Here is an 18,157-nt window from a genome sequence, read left to right on the forward strand (position 1 = left end):
TTCATTTCAGTGGCTCGGCTAGCAGATTCCTTTGTGCTGGGGACTCTACTTCATTTTTGGGTTACTTTGCCCGGCTCACTGCTAATGTCTTCACTTTGGTGTGGGTCGGCTTGCCCGTCTGTAGGTGGAGTGGTGGGGGAGTGATATGGAATAGTCAGGTCTATGGGCTTGTTAGCACTCATAAAGCGCCCCCAAGTATGCCATTTCAGGAGGCCTTTGTAATTTTATGCCTGGCCTGCGACATCAACACCAAAAAGCCAGCCATCCAGCCAGCAGAGTCAGACAGCCAGCTAGCCAGCCAACAAGGAAGCCAGTCAGTCAGCTAAATGACAAAGAAAACACAAAAACTTTAAGTCTTCAAATATGGCTACGTGTCGCCAATGGGAATCTGTATGCTAATTTCAGATGGCAGGCTGCAAAATAGCGTCTTTGCTTCGTTTAGCTTTAATGCGTCATAATCAACACAATCATAATTTGCATGAGGCATGCTCCGCATAATTTTCCACATCATTTCCCACGCAGCCAAAAGTGGCAGAGCCGGTGGCAGTGGCAACAAAGGCAACTGCCACTAATATGCCACGGGAGTTGGAAATTAGCACTCAGCCGCCCTGTAAGCCCGGGCTTCCTTTTCCTGTAAACTTATGTACGGCCTATTGCGTAAACCGAAAACCACAACTAGAGGGCTCGAAGGGGGCAAGTGCAACTCATTTGTTGGCAGCCAGTGTTTGGGCCTGGGCTACTAATTGAACTCCTGCACCCGGAACACCCGAACACCAGGGCCTAGGGCTCATTTAATCCCCAGGCTGCTTGGAGCCAGCCAACCTGATTTTCTACTTACAGAGTTCGGTACTGTCCTGCCTTTTGGCAACACAACTTTCTAGTAGCAGCCGGTCTGCCATTAAGATTTAAAAGTTTACTCTATCGATTGGGGTATTCAACAGTTTCCATAATTAATAAATTGTCTGGCTTTGTTCATCAATGAGTGGTAATTACCAGATAATCAATATTATTTCGCAGCGGCAGCCAGTGCGCTTCTGGAAGCCGCAGGAATGGCTAACAAAATCCACTTTCGGTCTATCTTTGTTGGTTTCGACAAAAAGCCAATTTGCCTGACGGCAAGTAATTGAATGCAGCACGTCGGGGATTAAAGTCAAATGCAACAAATTAGGCGAAAACTGCGAAATGCTACTGCTGGCAATGGCTTAAGTACATTTAATTTTGTGTTGTCAACCGATTTTATTGTTTTGTCAACCGCTTTGAGCCGCTTGTCAAGAATACGCGGCGTATGCGCAACGACTGATTTATGTATGCTCAACGGGAACTGCAGTTGGTGGCGCTAATTGATGCCCGACCACATGGCGTATGCGTCATATTTGAATAGTTTGCTTAATTATATGTATGGCAAAAACGTTTTGCGGTCGCCACAGTACTACAGAGTGTATGTAACTGTTGTGCCACCGCACTCCTGTCACTCCTGACGCTCCTGTCGCTCCCCGTTGGTTGTCAGGCACTCGATTGCCAGCAGCCAACAACCACATGAAAGCGAGGCTGAAAATTGGAAAATGCCAGAGAATATTTTACATCACAATTTAGCAAGAGTGGCTGTCGCATTGGGATAAGTTTGATGGGCCAAGTTTACTGATTCCATCAAACTTATTCAGCATACAATTAAAGTAAATGATGCTCGACTGGAACATCTTGTGGCAATATTGAAGAATAAATAACTCGATGTGGATGGGAATTACTTGTGCGTATTTTGTTTTGCATTTTGATGAGCTTCGCATTGGTAGTGCCAGTGGCAGTGGGAGTGTGTGTGAGCGTCTATATCCTGGCATCCAATTTATGCCCACGGCTTTTTTCGTCTGACTACTTTCCACATGCTACATCCTACATGTTTCATGCTAAATGCCGCATGCCCGTGAGTCTGCCACGTTAATGTGCGCCGTCTAATATTTCACGAAATCGATTTTACGCCTTGCCGGATCCTTTTGGCAACTTTAAGCACTGGCCATCACTCAACTCCAGGGACTGACCGACCATGAATGCCCCATGCCGTACAGCAAGTGAATATTTCATTAATGCGCCGACAGGGACAGATGATTGTCACTCCATGGTCCGTGTCCATGACCATTCAAATTAGATCTGGGAGCTGGGCCATAGGCATAAATTCCAAATGATTTGCGCTGATTGCGCCGAGTCGTAATTAAAGTTTTACAACCTAATTAAGGCCAGCAGCGAACCGATCCAGAAACCAAAACGAAGCGAAACTAAACCAGACCGTATGTCTTTCTGGCTGAAGAGTTCTTCAATTAGGCCACGAAAATACGCACACTGACGGTCTGTGCTGGTCAGGGACATAAACATTTTAATGACTGACGAAAAGGGCGATCAATGACAGGCATTTCGCATTGCAGTACGTATCCATAAAAGTGACCATTAAAGTCCAGTGATGACCCACGTGTCAGTGTGTTTGTGAGTGCATGGTCTTGTAATATATGTTGCTCACATCCGGCCAAAGGATATGCGGCTACTGCCTGGCCTGTCTTGCCTGGGGTTTTATGGCTTTCCAATCAAATAATCACAGCAAACGTTTATCGCCTTCACAGAGTTCAGGCTGACCACCCCAGACACATTCTTATTCATTAGCCTGGCAGGAACATAAAACGGACACCATGGCGAAAGGTCCTGGAGAAGCCTCAGGAGTGCCCACGAAACACGACCCACTACCCAGAGGGTTGAATATCCAAACTAATTACTTGGCTTTTTGAGCATAAAACGTAATAAAATTTTTAGCTCGCGGCGCAATGCAGTTAAAACACCTAAACATCAATCTATCTCTTTTTCTTTTACTATCTCCATCTCTCTTTATCTCTTTCGGTAGATTTCGCATTTAAAATGTTGCACACTTTCGGGGAAAAGAACGAGAAAGTGCTGCCATAAAATTTCCGCCATTAGGAGGCACATTGTTGCCGGCTATTTCTATGATTAATACAAAACTTATTTTTATACATTTTTCCCCCTTTTTCCTTCGCCCTCTCCTGCGGCACAGGACTTGTTTGCCCCGCAGCTTCCTCTTGTTGCATGATTTACTTATCTCGGCGACTCTGCTTTCCTTGCTTCGTCCTGGCTTCTTGCTCCTTTGGCCATTTTGCCCGAAGCCATTTGAATTGCACTGTTTTTTATGGCCAACGGACGGAATTCGCTGTGGCATACTTTCTGCGGCTAAATACATTTGGATTGCCTGGCTGGCTTGCTGGCTGGCTGGCTCTTGATGCAATTTAAATGATTAAGTATTTTCCTTTTACTTTACTCTTTTTTCTCTCTGTGCAGCCAAAGTGCAGCAAACTTGTACCGCCGGCTAGGCGAGAAGTGATTTAAAATTTTGATGAATTTAATTTCCCAGCAAATGAATGTTTTTCCTCGCCTTGAAGCAATTACTGGACAGGACACCTTTAAGCAATTCCTGTCTAATATATATTTTTTGTGGCTATCCGGAGCAGAAGTTCCATTAATTTGGGCCCATTCATTAATTGAGTCAGTCACTAATTTATAAGCTGCTGTCGGTGTCCACTTTGTTTCTGGTGGCGAGTTTTTGTTTACATTTCAGGATATACAGGATAAGACAGGACTCGACTGGACTGGACTGGCCTGGTCATTGCCGGACAGGATAGCGAGAGGGCAAGGATACTGACAATGGCAGGAATCATGAAATGTAAACCGAAAAGGAAAACATCAGCAAACAGAACGAAAGGAAAGGAGCCCGGCCAAGGCAAAAAGGACCAAAATGGACAAGGCAGCAGCCCGGCGCAAATTACATGTATAATCAAGTGAAGAAATACGAGAGCACATTAATAATCCAGATTCATTAGGACCGGGGCCCCAGAGAGGTGAGAGCTATACGCCCAAACAGGCGAACAAACAAATTGCAAATTGCAGCCGGCAAGCAAAAATCGGGAAAAGGAAAAGCCATCCGCCGCTGTCCGGGAAAAGGGTGGAAAACCGATGCCAAATGGCAAATTGCTTGGCCAACACTTTTTCTGACCTATGTTCATTCGCTTTTAGCATTGTATTACACAACAATGGGTTCAAAAGTGAGCTAAACAGTGGAAAAGGATTATATTTATGGCCTCTAAAGGGGTTTGATATGTACCTTTTGTATTAAACTTGATATTTTCAGCTTAAAAGGACTTTAGTTCTCGAAATTAATATTTTGACTTGCCTTCTTTAAACAAAACTTGTTCTTAAATACTCTTGAGTAGCTTAAAAACAATTACAGTCTAGGAGATTATCCTCTGAAGTAGTTCAATTGAAGGATAGAAACATGTGAGAACTCCCCAGATAGGACTCATAACTGGTAAATGGATATTTGTGGATGTTGTCAAATTTAATTAAACGCCACTTTCGGCCGGAGCCATGAATAATCGTGTGCAAATAAAGAGAAAATGAAATTATTTTGAATTTGTCACTGTCGCGGTTTGTTGGCAGTAAGTGGCTGACAGCTTTCCTGGGATGCTCCACCTCTCGGCCCAGATAGTCCTTGCTAGCTCGACGCACCTCTCACCTGGTTGCCAATGGATGCGAGGATGCGAGGCAGAGACGCACTCGAAACAAATTGCCACATCCTGGGTGTCTCGTCGCCGGTCGTCAGTCTGGGGCTTGTGCACTTTGGCAACCACAGCAATAACCTCGACTTTGCCGCATAAATCTTCATCAGTCAAAGTAAGTAGAACAACAGCGGCAACCACTGTTCCAGCCACTGCCACGCCTCCATGTCCTGGGCCTCCTTTACCGCCTCGTCTTAAAAACCAGCCCCTTAAGCACTTTTCTGGCCAAGGACCTGTGAATCAGTTTCACTTTCGCTTACGTTTTTTATTTATTTATTTTATATTGCGTACCGGCTTTAATTAAAATTTATTTAAATACATTTTTTTGGCAATCATTATGCTCGCCAGGATACGCTTGAGCCTGGAGCCTGGAGGTTAGAGTCTGTAGCCGCCTGGCAATCGTGGCTGTGCAAGCGTGATTTATAATGAAAAGTTGGGAGCGGTTGGGAGCGCTAACGAAATGCAAACATGCATACTAATTACATTTAAAACCGTCAGCTAAGCCAAGTTAAGCACGAGAATAAATCCTTTTTGGCCCAAGCCGGGTGCCGGAAAGGCGAGTTATAAAAAAAATGATTACAAGTGTAGGATGTGTAAAGCGGATCGTCCTTTTTCTTCCTGCTCCAGTCCTTGCCGAGCTCTGTGAGTGTGTGTGTGTTTGAGTGTCTCATCCTTTGGAAATTATTTGTAAATGCTGTTTAAAGCCGCTGCTGAGAGGCTTTTCTTTTGCCGCTACTGTTGGTTTTCCCTGCTCGTCCTCCATTATCCTGGTTTTCCCCGGTTCCCCCATTACCCCGGCTATTATTTGCATATTTTTACTCCTTTGGAGTGGACTAGTTGTGTCCCGTGGACTTCCGTTGAAGAAGCAATCGCAGTGGGGTCAGCGGAATGAGCAATCTATGCTAATTCAATCCGAGGACTAAACCATAACGAAATATCCCACCATATTCGGATTCGGATTTCCAATCTTTCGAATCTTCGTCCGCCACGCGCACCATCATTCTTATTCAAGAACATTAAGTAGAATTAAATTCCAACACGCCTCTGATGTGGCTAAGAGGGTTTCCTTTTTGCCTTCTCAGAACTGGCCCGCTTTCACTTTCTCGTCGCTAACATCATCGCGGCTGTTTGCACAGCTTTCCCTTCGTATCTTCGGGTTTTAAACAGAATTTCTCAAGCGCCGCCCCCCCAAGTCGGCTCATACCCCCCGAAGTGCTAATGAAATTATGAGAGTGCGTGTGGAATTTTTTTATGATAATGTATTTAATGAAATGCCATATGGTTGTTTATTAGCATATTAAATATTTACGCTGACAGTTGGGGGCTGCGGCCACCGCATCACGTATACGCCCCGTATACGTCTTCCAAGGGCCTCTCGAATCAACAGAGATTCATTTGTTTCATCGTATTTGCAGTATAAAATGTTAATTAGCTGCATATACATGAATACTTTGTGGCGATTCGTTAGAAGGCATCCGGATCTGGATCGGGGAAAGGACTCGGGGCAGCTTCCATCTGTTGCTTTAATTTTCTATCTGAGCGATTTAATTAATGGCAACCACCTGACATCCGCACACTGCTCAATAAGGCTCTCAATGCCCGAGTGCTTTGGCAAATTTGCGCTTGATTGGTTAATGGCAGATGCGACTTTCGCCGCCGTCTCCTCCTCCATCTGATATAACCTCCCCTTGGCTCCCCTGTTATAGCCTATTTGCCCGGATCTCTGGGTATCTGCTTAGCAATTACGTGTGTGCCTAAGCTATAAGTACACACCACGACACAAACACGGCTGACAGATGATTAAGCCTGGTAAACATTCACACAAATAGACGTTTCGCTGCTTCACTGCGTTTCAATTATTTCTGCCTCGAGCCTTCGGGGAAAGCAATTCAAAGTTTCTTTAATAGACACCATGCCTTGGGACACGTTCTGATCGATAAATCGATGTCTGGCACATCGATTCACTCCCCATTTGGATATCGAATTGATAAATTTGTGTCACACACATGGCAGAGCTCCATAGGCTTGGAAACTAGGCCTGCAAGAGAGTCCTTTAACCTCTTTCAAAGATATCCACCTTTCAAAGTTTAAACAAAAAGAGTCGCTGCCTATGAAAATGAAACTATAGATTTATTTTTTATTTAATGATGCCATTCATTCACTTTTATTCAGATGTGGAAGCTGCCGATTTAATAACTACCTTGTTATAATTTTTAATTATGAAAAATGTACTTTAATTAAAATGATAAAATTCATCTCGCAATCGGATCCTTATGACTGAAATAATGTGAAAATAAATCATTATTATCATAGGCTTTGTAGACTCTCATTATATAATCTTTTTCTCGTTCTGTATTATTTTCCAGTTTCCTTAATCAAAGTCCCTTTAAACAGGATAACAGTTATTAACGATCCCTGTTTCTTGCCATGTATCCACATTTGCATGAATACGTATCTGGCTGACAAGAGTAGCAACAAAATTGTGGCAGGAAGGCTGGAGATTTAAGCGAGTGATACATCAGCTGCTGGTGTGGAAGGGGCTTCTAGAATTTTGAGGGCTTACGGAGAGAGCGAGCGAGTGGGTAGTGGGTACTGGGCCAGGCCTAAAAACGGGTTAATGAAAATGAATGCGACACTCGCAGTCTTCCGACTCGGGCTCAACACTTTTGTCGCTCATACACACAATCTATGTGTGTTCTGCTCCTCCGAGCGAGTGTGTGTGTGTGTGGTGTATCCCCCATCTCTTTCTCTGACAATCGCCCCATCTCTTTCACGTACTGTTTTTGTGCACTTTCCATGGACCTTTTGTGTTTGTCCCGTGGGGGATTTTAACATAATGAATGAATATGAATTTACTGTGACATTTTTAACTGTGGCGATATTTTTCGTGTTGCTGGCTTTTAGGCGCTGGCTCTTTGTTTTCTCGTTTGTCTCGCAGCTTCCGCCAAGTGAGTGCACATAATGCGACCATCCCCAATCCCCTCATAGACGGCCCTCCCTACAGCTCTTTCCCAACTGGCCTACACTGAAACACACACTGAGTGATATCAATCATTGTGGATTATGAAATGTGCCACTGACTGACTGATGCAGAGACTGCGGAATGAGTCGGCGAATGAGTCCCTCTTCCACATGCCTCGGCTCCATCCACCCCCACCTTTCACCCAGGGCGCACCCCCAACTCAGACAGTTGGCAAATGTATCATTAATATATAATGCGCCAAAAAGTATGCAAAACTTTTTGCGCAAAAGCTGTCAACAGACTTCCCAACTCAACTCGACTCCCTGCCCGCACATTAAGCGACTTTCGTGGCAGCTAAAAGCCAAAGTGGGATTGGCCTGCGGTCCCATATTGGATTTTTATCTGGCAAGGTTATTAAATGATCCACCCAGTGGAGGAGTGAGTGGTGGGACACTCGCCCGGAGGGGCTGTGAGAAATGAAAGTCCGACACCAGCGCGAAACTGTCAACATTTGCTTAGGAACTTTTGCCCACAAGCCGCACACAAATCAACTTTAAGGCCTGCCTCTGTTGCAAGTCAGGAGAACATAAAACTAACAGCCATCGAGGCATGTTAAGCCAACTGCAAATTGCCTCTCGGCTGCAACGGCAACGGCAACAGCCACAAAAGAGTGAGCTTATTAACTGCCTGACAACTTTCCTAGCATACATCAGAACAGTTGCAACACGCAGTTGCACAGAGAAAAAAGAATATAAAAACAGATTCAGTGAGTCGGAATATGACTGCCCTCAATGTGGAATTTGTAATATAATTTTTATTTGCCAATTCCAGGGCCTCTCGAATAAATTCCACAAAATCTATTCTCAATTGAAATTCCATTTCAAGTTTTATTTGCCAGAAAATATTTGATTTTAAAATTGTAGAAACTATATTTATTTTCGCCAAATGTTTGCCATAGTTAGCTGGCAAATAAATGGAAATTTGTTCTCTATTTTTTTTCCCTGTGGAAACAAACCAGAAGCTGCACCTGCAGTCGGCTTGTGGTTGCCAACAGAAATAATTAAAAATAATTGCAACCAAGGCAGCAGAAGCAGCAAAAACAGGAGCAAAAAGTGTTCAAGGAAAAGCATATCTGGCCGGGATATGAAACTGGAATTTCAGGCAAAGTCTGTCTCCAAGCTGTCCTGCCCGTAGTTGTTGCAACAAAATTAATAACTGCACATACACACACCACATACTCAGACAGCAAAGAAATATCCTGGCTCACTGTCATTCCTTCGAGCTTTTCTCCTCAGCAGCTATTGTGAGCCGTTCATTGCTTGCCAGGACTCAGCCAGGATCCGAACTCAGCAGCTGGGTAATAACAGGAATTGAAGATGGTTTCATATTCTACTTCAATGTGCATGTGACATTACGCATACGCCATGTTGTGCAGCACCAAGTCATGCGGTGTTAAATACTTCCTCAGATTTGAGAAATTTTCCAGCAGCTTCTGCTGCTTTTGCATGGGTTGGGACGACTTCAGAGAACTCCTGGCAGCCTTAATCAAACATTCCAAAACTTACCAAAATTATAATTAAACTTTTTTCCCCAAAGGATGCCCTTCGTTCGCCTGGCCCATCCTTTGGGCCAGTACACGTGTAGACAATTCTCGGCCCGATAATGGGATGTGGCTTAAGTGCTACATGGACAGGAACAATCATTTAGCAAAAAGGGGCAGAGCCAGCGCTCATCCTGCCACTCAAATATTTTAGATTGTCGCTCAAAGTTTGGACTGGGATGGCACGCAGGCAGGACAATACAGAACTGGACATTACCGAACTGAACAGGACTTGTTGTACATCATAGGCCGGGCCATTCTCTCGGCTTTTAGCTAAGCTTTGCTTATGACCTGGCCAGCAAATTATCAAATCCATCCTACGCACAGGCCTGGGCTATGGGACATCGGAATCGCCCCGAGGATTGGACAGTGTCCTGCCGCCCTGGGAGAGTCATCTAATGTCCGCACGTAGCCGGGTCCAGGGACTGGGACAGGGACATCCGCCATCCTCTCTGTCCCTGTGAAATTTAACATATGTGCCCCAATTTGTAAGTGTGTGTCCTGTGTATTTGAGAATTGTGCAATTTTTCAAGCCACACACACATACGCCCATCGAGCCCAGGGGATAATCAGATTGAGACCAAATGGGAGGCCAGCGGATGGCGGACGACGGACGGTGGGTCGGCTCCTTGCGGACAGAGAAGCGTTTTCCCTTAGTAGGTTTTCCTTTTGACAAACTTTATTTAATGCCGTAATTTATCGTGAAAACGAGAAATGCGTGGCAGCAAATTGAAACCGAATTGAGGACCGGAAAGGACGAATACAGCAAACAGAACAGCAGCCTCTGCTGGAGGGCCCTGTTGGTCATTAGCTGTTTGTACAATTAATATTAAAAGTCAGGCGGCAGCAGCAGCATTTCATATTTGTTCAAGGTTTCCCTGAGTCAGGACCGATGCCAATATTTGTTCGAATAATTTACAGATGCCGCCAGATGAAAGCGCCTCTTAATGACCAAGGGGAAAAATAATATACTTTAAGGTTGGATGTTTGCATACCCTTTCAGGGGATAGCTTTATTTTGTTTTATAATTCATAGTACATAATAAGAGCTATAGCTCTATGCGTCTGGTTTGAAAAATGTATACCAAAAGAAGGGTCCTTGTAAATGTTGACTCCTTTTTTTAATGCCTCTGTTAATTCACCTTTTTTTGGATCATTCGCAGAGCTGTCAAAGAACAGCACTCTCAGATAACAAAGCCACCAAACTGCCGCGTATTCCAGCTTAATATTCTCGGGTGCGACAAAACACAAAAAAAAAGTGGAAGGCGTTATGGGAGTTCGCGCGAAAACAAACATTTATCCAGCGCACAATGTCGCGTTTCCGACAAGGGCGGGGGCGGCCATGTCTGGCTGCGATGCTGTTTTGATCAGCCATTGGGGCGGCTTAATTACAGCGACCAGGCAGGCCCGATGGCCCAAAACAGCCGCCAACAAAATGGTCAGAAGCCCGGCGAACCTGGCGACAACGAGCCACATAAAAGGATACTTTGTGAGCGGGCGTAAAAAGTTCAATAGATGGCCCAGCCATGAATGTCAATGAGAACGGATGGGAGGGTGCATGGGCGGGCATGGTCGGGGTGAAATATGAAATGAAATTCAAATGTTTATGGGCTGGCAAACGAATTGACCGCATTTTCGGGGTCATTGAGCCTGAGGCCTCGATGGCCTAGAAAGTTTTTCCTTCAATCAGTTGTAATTACCGAGGCTAGACGCAACCATCCAGCTTCAACCTCATCCTTGCTCATTTACAACTTAAATCGTGGTGGGAAAGGACTCGGCGGGAGTCGCGAACGACCTTTGCCTAGTTTTCGGCATTCATTTATTACGTATACGCAGCGTCTTCCGCTCTCCTTTTTTCGCGACCAAGTTTAATTGCTTTCTGCTGTTTTTAACAGCCCACCCAATTGTTACTTTATTGTTGTTGTGGCTGCTGGTGTTGCTGCCACTGCTGGCCACTTGCCAATGCATTTAAACACACACACACTACACACAGAAAGGATACCTACAACATCACGCAGTTGCAACGCCGGCGCTGTTGCATATTCAGTGGCATGGCCACTTTGGTTGGTGCTCTAACCGAAGCCTACTCGAAAATGTTTCAGGTTGGTAAGAGAGCTTCTAAGCCAAAAAGGCTACATTCCCTCGAAATTAAACTATAAAGATTTACTAAAGAGGGAAAACTAGAGGAGGTAAAATTAAGATAGTTATCTTAAACCTTTATAATTAATTAACTTCTTCAAACTTTTACCAAAAAAGTGTGTATAGTAGTCGACTTTATGCCACAAAAATAGTTTCTGCCATTTCGTTTCAGTTTTTCCACCAAAGGACACCGCAAAATTAAGGCAAATGCTTGAGTTCAGTGAACCAAATATGGAACAGTTGTTGGTTGGCTGCTTGCTTGTATTTTCATTAATTCTTTTTATTTCACTTTTTTTTTATTTTATTGTAGTTGGGGTTTTTTTTATTTCGTTGGGTATGTGTTCCGCTTTCCAGAGAAAGCAAATGCGCATAATTGCCGAGACCGAGAGCCATAAAAATGTAGAACATGACAAGCGGCAATAAATGTTAGTTGGCTGTCAATTCGTGTTCGCAGCTGGATAAACCGTTAAAGTTTTTGGCCAGGAGTGAGTGCTCCGCCGGAATACTTTGCTTTGCCGGATCGGAGTGCTTGGCGTGGGTTAATTAAGTGCTCCAGGAGCAAACAACTTCGAAAAAGGATACTCACACTCCAGCGCATATCAAAGGACTCGAATTCAACATCGGCTCTGGGGAGTGAGGAGTGGGCGTGGGAAACTTTTTGGCCAACAATGGCTTACGAAACGGGAAATGAAAAACGCTTTGACTATATAAGAGCTCAAAAAAAGGAAATGACACATCAACACAATTGCAAACGGTTAGTATGTGCGACACATATCCCACAGAAAAAAAAAAGGACAAAGGGGGTCTGAAGGATAGGCGGGTGTGGGGGTGAGGGTGAGGCGTTGGGGCGGAGCGGTCCAAGGCGAAATAAATAAATATGACACGCGCGAGCGCATGAGAAATGCGTCAGCCCCCCAGGCGCCGAACGCTGTTGACAAAAATACCAACAACTCGGGAAGAGGCTGCGGATGAGGCAGAGGCACTGGAGGCTGCAACAATAACAAACCCACCAGGCAGACATGTACAACAAATAAATAAGGGACAAGTAGTGGCACAAATGTCGAGGCGATTGACTCGTTGATACCCCTTTTGTAACATAAAACAGTCGCAGGATACAACAGGATACCAAGCCATGCTTAGTTCTTCGAAAAACGAGTTCGGGATACACACATACTTATTCCTCACCAACTCTAATTAATTTAGGATTAAAATCATAATTGAATAGTTATTTTTCACCATTAAAGGCTTAAAAGTGATGCCTTTTTTCATAGAATCCTTAAATATATGTCAACTAAGTAATAAAGCAAACATCATCATTGATTTATTAAACATCATTTTTATGCATGAAAATTATTAATTAATTAACTTTCAATGGAAAAAAGTCATAAAGGCTTATATTTTTATCCAAACCATTCATGCAAACCATTCATTTTTTTCCATTTCCTGGCTCTGAGTATTAAGTATCCATCAAATGTATTTTATTTTTGATGTTGCAGGGTAGCACCTAAATAACCAGCGACGAAAGGATAAGGAGCCAATGCGGCTCAGCTCCGAAATGTCGACGCCCCAGTCTTTTGTCGCTGCTGTGTGATGTGTCTGTGTGAAATATTCTGGAATGACATAGCAATAAAACTGCTACTGCTACTGCTACATAGGAGTAGCACGCAGCAACAGCAACAGCATAGACAATTGTTGGTTGTTTCCTGCTAGTTGGTTGCCTTAAACATGCTTATTTCGGCATCTCTTTCTCAGAGCCATCCGATCCTACAGCTCCATTCGTAGTACTCCACCCTAACACCCATTCCCTTACTCTTACCATATCCCTGGCCGTTTGTGTGAGGAATTTTTAATAAAAGCGGCTCAGACAGTCACGAGAAAAGGCGGCTCAGAACAACATCCCATGTAGGTTACTGGCACGCCCCGGGATAAACAGCAACAGCTACAGAAAAAGCAAAAACAAGACCCAAAAACCAAAAGGAAAACTTTGTCCCCAGCACGTGTGACGTGTCCCTGTGTCCCCGTGTTAATAAAACGAATTTTACTTGGGAAATCATTGAGGCCTACACGATTTTTAGAGCCGCGCAACTGGTTTATGTTGCTCCTGTGGATTTATCGACAACTTCAAGGCACCTTGAAGGCACTCCTACCTACCACCTCCCCGTGCTCCGCAGCGAAACTTATAGCGATAGCGAGTGTATCCTTTTTACGACAGTGCTTGTCTGTCTTGGGTCCTGCCTTCCTGTCTGCCCTGAAAGTGTTTTGGTTCACTTTGAGCTGGCACTTTGGCTAAAGGCTTTAAAACCGGGCTGAGCTGGGAGAAAGCGCAGCTGGTGAAGAGTTTTCGATTCTGGAGTGCTTTTTAATAGCCACGTCTTCGGGGCGCTCAAGGCTGTTTGGTGGTCATAAAAACAGGCAACAGAGCAGACAATTGAGACCAGACCACTGGAAAGGGGCCACTGGGGGAGAGCCACTCTAGTTTAAGCTAATTTATGACAGCATCTAATTTGGCCGACAATAAACAAAACAATTCGCAGCCATGCTCGGACTCTGAAAATTAGTTGAAATCAAATGCATAAATTTTGCTCATTCTTGGCTGATTCCGTTTTGCCATCGCTTTTTGCTATTGGGCCAGAGTTACGTGACCGAAATAGTTGAGTTTTGCAGGAAAAACGCTGTGCCAAGTGAATCAAAAAATAATGCTCACATATATGTATACAGACCCACCCTCCATAGGCACCCCCTTCCTAGCCGAATCTTGATTCGAATTCGAGGAAAATAAAAACAATTTTCCGTGTTGGCTGTGTTTCTGTCTTGATGAAAACCTTAAAACAACAAAGAACTCACTATACGGGATGAGTGTGGGAAACAAAAATTTTGCACACTCTTGCATAATACCAAAGAAAACCTTGGCTGTCATATAAATGTCAAATCCATAAGTGTTACGAAGGCAACCGAAATGTTGGCGGTCTGACCTGCCTAAAAACGTAACCTTAGCAGGAAAAACTTTCGGAAAAATAAATGCTTCCGTTGTCAATGACATCTTTTCATATTTCCTTAAAAAGAAAACATTTTTGTAGAAAAAACCTGTCCCAGAAGTCAAGTACCTGTTAAGAACCTGAGTTTCCTATTAATATACTTCAGAGACTTCAGACCCAGATACCATGTCTTTCAAAGTAAATCAAAAAGTAATCCCTTGTCTTTTGATCCCATGTATCCACTATTCTTTGAATAGAATAGAATACCTCATAAATATTAAAAAGACTAGTCAAAAAACCAACTTCTTGTCAAAAAAAACCAACCAAAGCCTAATGCCAATTAAATGATTAATGACACCCCATTAAGTTCCGCCGCAGGGCTATACACTCCTTATGCAAATCACAGTCTGCTGCCCTTCCGGTTGAACTCTTTCCCACGCACTCGTCGTGGGTTCCAGCCATGGGAACCATATGCCATTAAAATCAACAACAGGGAAAGTTTGTTTCTTCAAGCAGTTTTTTGGGGAAATAAGAAATATGTGTGTGTTTTTGAACCCAAAAAAAAAGTATATGTATGACGGGGAAATCAGGTCCGCCGCCTACGTCCTATTGATAATGTGCGCCTGGGCTGGCCTTGGAGAAACCGCCGGGCTTCGGCTGGATGTTTGTGTGAATAACCTGGACCCGCCGGCAAATAGATCTTACCCCGTCGAATGGAAACCCTCGAGGATGTGCTTTGCATACTTCAAGGCGCCTCGTGGTGCGTGCATGTGTGTGGTGTGTGTGCGTGATGCCAGGCACTTGTCTGGGCCAATGCCTGGGTTCATTCATCAGTCTGACACTGCTGAATGATGTGCTCCACTGATTGCCAGCCCACTCCACCCAAAATCCCCCCAGAACCACCAATCAATTATTATTATTTTTTTCGCCTGCCCCCGACAACCGCATAACTTTTGCATTAACCGGACTCAACTGAAAATCACGTCTGCTATTATCATATATTTTTTTTATCGGTTTGATAATTTCTTTTCGTTTTTAGTGTCACGAAAAATATTTACAAAAATATTTAACAGTAACCGAGTGCGGAAAAAGTCCACGGCACGGCGTGGAAAAAAGGAAATCGTTTGTTTGCCTTCAATGGCAAACAGCTGTGCAAATATCTGCATTTTTACGTACATCGTAACACCCAGTCGAACATAAACGTGCAAACCGCAAGGGTGAAATTTATTTATTAATAAACCAACAAACCAAACAACATGAGACCGCGAAAGGACACGATCAAAAAGTTTTATGAATTCATTATGGAAATATGCGTGTGTTTTTGTCGAACTCTTCGGTGTCAATTAATCGAGGAAAAAGTGGTAAACAACTTACTATTCAGAACCTAAAAAATATGGGAAAGCTTCCATGGAAATGACGAATTTCCACACCAATTATTACACTATTTGTATCTCTTATGGAGAAGAGTATAAGGGATATGTGGGAGTTTTTTAATAGTTTAAAAAATAAGTAGTGATCGGGTTTTTTAGTCTTTAAGGATCAGAAATATTTCTATAACTATGATGAGCAAAGTTATTAATACCCATATATAATATACAACATAGTACTTAAAAAGATAAACATAAATATCTATCCAGAATAATATCCATCACCTTTGAAAATATCTAAGAAAAACCATCATCTCTGGCATATGAAGAACAATTCAGTGGGAAGCCGTCTTGATTGCTTCTGCCTCTCGGCAGACTTTCAATTGCCAAAATGAGTATTTTCTGTTTGTCTGTGCTTAACCAACTTCAAGTAGCTTTTAGCCAAATGAAATGCCCAGACAGATGCCAGAAGAAAGCCAAGAGCCAAGAGAAGGAAAGCCAAGAGACGTGGAAGCAAGCAAGTCAAAGGCAAGCAAAGGAAACAATTTGCGCAAAAGTGAATTGCATTCGGAAAGTATTTTATTTGAAAATTACAAAGGGGCCGACGAACCGCCAAGGCAAATGATGGAAAATTATATAAAAATGCAATTTGCAGTTTACTGAAATGACAGACCCGGCCTTCCAGGGTGCACACAGGGCTGGGAAAACGGAAAGCTGGAAATTGAAAACAGAAAACTGAGACCATAGCACAGAGTCCTGAGTACAGACAACTAAAACCCGAAACCAAAAACTAAAAAGCCAAGCCCACTGGCACTAGTTTCGTGTGTCAACTGCCACATGCAACGCAGCAGCAGAGGCTGGAGAGGAGGCAGCTGCAACATCAACAGCAACTGCAGCCAGGAGCGTTTCGACCCTGACCAAGCTTCAACAGCATTTTCCAAGTGTCTGCCGCTCGTTAGTATTTGTTATTCCTTTTTTTTTATATGTGTATATTTTTTTTTGCAGTTGCAGTTCCACATTTCTATCTCAGCTGCGCGCTTCTAGTATTTGATGCATTGAAAGTGAGATTTTTGCCCTAGTGTTGCAAAGTATTATATAAAATGTTTGCCCTGCCCACTCACTCACCCACACATCGCCCATCGCACATCTCACATGTGGCATGTGTATATATGATGGCACATTGCATGTGGCAGGACGCAGGACACACTTTGAGGTTGAATGGTTGGATGTTTGTCCATTCATTCTCAGGCCAGGCCCTTCCGCCACTCCCTGTACCAACCTTGACGCCTGAGAATCTAGGACTAGGACTCTGGCCAGGACCTTTTTGGCCAGGGCTGCTGGAGCTGGCGTTAAATGCTTTCACCTTTTGACTCTTCAAGACAAAAAGGTTAACTTCTCCCAGTCTGAGGGGGAATTAAAATTCTTAGCACAAAAATTAAAGAATTTCAATTCGCATTCTTCCCCCTTAACTTTCCGCGGGCTTTCCCCCCTTCTATTTTCTTTTTGTTTTCGTTTTTCCGGGAAATCGGAAGGGATATCCTAGGCGACAAACGCAAAACCTTCGAGAGGTTGGGGGGTCGCCCAATTGCTTTCGGCAATTAGAGCTCAGCCACCGGGGCCGGGTGCAAACAAATTAAATTTAATTAGAAATTAAATGAAAATAAATTGGATTATTTAATTAAAAAGCCCCGATGCCGACGACGAGTCTGACTTACCTCGTAGCAGAACCATCGACAGAAGCAGCATCCAGCCGTTGAGCCAGTTGAGTAATCCGAAATTGGCTCTGGATGGCAGGGACATCGCACTCATTCTGTGTCTGCTGCTGTATCCTCAATATCTGCGGTTGTTATCCGGCAACTTTATTGTTATTACGCTTGTACTCCTCGGCACGCGATCCGCCAACACTCGGGGTGTGGTTGCGGGGGAAGGCGGTTCCTGGGGATAGGACCTTGTTGGTCAACTAACGATTCCGTCAAATTAGAGCCGGAAAAAAGTCTCGGTTCTAAGCTCTGCCTGGGGACCAATGAAAGTGTTTCCTCTGCACGGTTTTTACTCTTACTTTATATTTTATTTAATTCTTTTTTTGTGTTCTTTTTCACTAAGCGTTTTCCCTTTTTTTGTGGACCGTTTTTTTGTTCCACAAATTGAGTTTTGCACAAATTCTTCTCTTCTCACTTTGAAAAAGATCTTAAGCCCCAAAACAGAGCCGCTAAGTAGGAGCTACTTGATTTATCGCACTGTATCGCACTCTAGTTTAACTTTGTGTATTTTGCGGCCTGGTTCCTGAGTCCGAGTCCGAATGGTTCAACTCATTATGGGGCTTATGCACGTGGCTATTGCATTTTAATCGCCCGTCATTAATTCGCCATTAACACGCAGGGCCCTCGACTCATTAGGCCCTTTTTTTCTGAGCCCAAAAAACACTCTCCACTAAGAAGTCCGGTGGCTACTAGCCCGCGTCACATAAATCAGAAACACGTGCTTTGCTTTCGAGTTGCAGAATGAAACTGA

General features: G+C 43.7%; 1 protein-coding gene across 1 annotated transcript in view; it reads right to left on the reverse strand.

Annotated features, from left to right (window-relative positions):
• Positions 1–18,157, reverse strand: part of LOC6495053 (zwei Ig domain protein zig-8) — a 48,278-nt gene extending 30,121 nt beyond the window's left edge. Inside the window, exon 1 of the mRNA XM_001959127.4 lies at positions 17,362–18,157. Coding sequence (XP_001959163.2) covers positions 17,362–17,455 — 94 coding nt within the window. The 5' untranslated portion in view covers positions 17,456–18,157. The remainder of the gene's footprint in view (positions 1–17,361) is intronic.

Source organism: Drosophila ananassae, chromosome 3L, assembly GCF_017639315.1.
Source record: "Drosophila ananassae strain 14024-0371.13 chromosome 3L, ASM1763931v2, whole genome shotgun sequence".
NCBI lineage: Eukaryota > Metazoa > Arthropoda > Insecta > Diptera > Drosophilidae > Drosophila > Drosophila ananassae.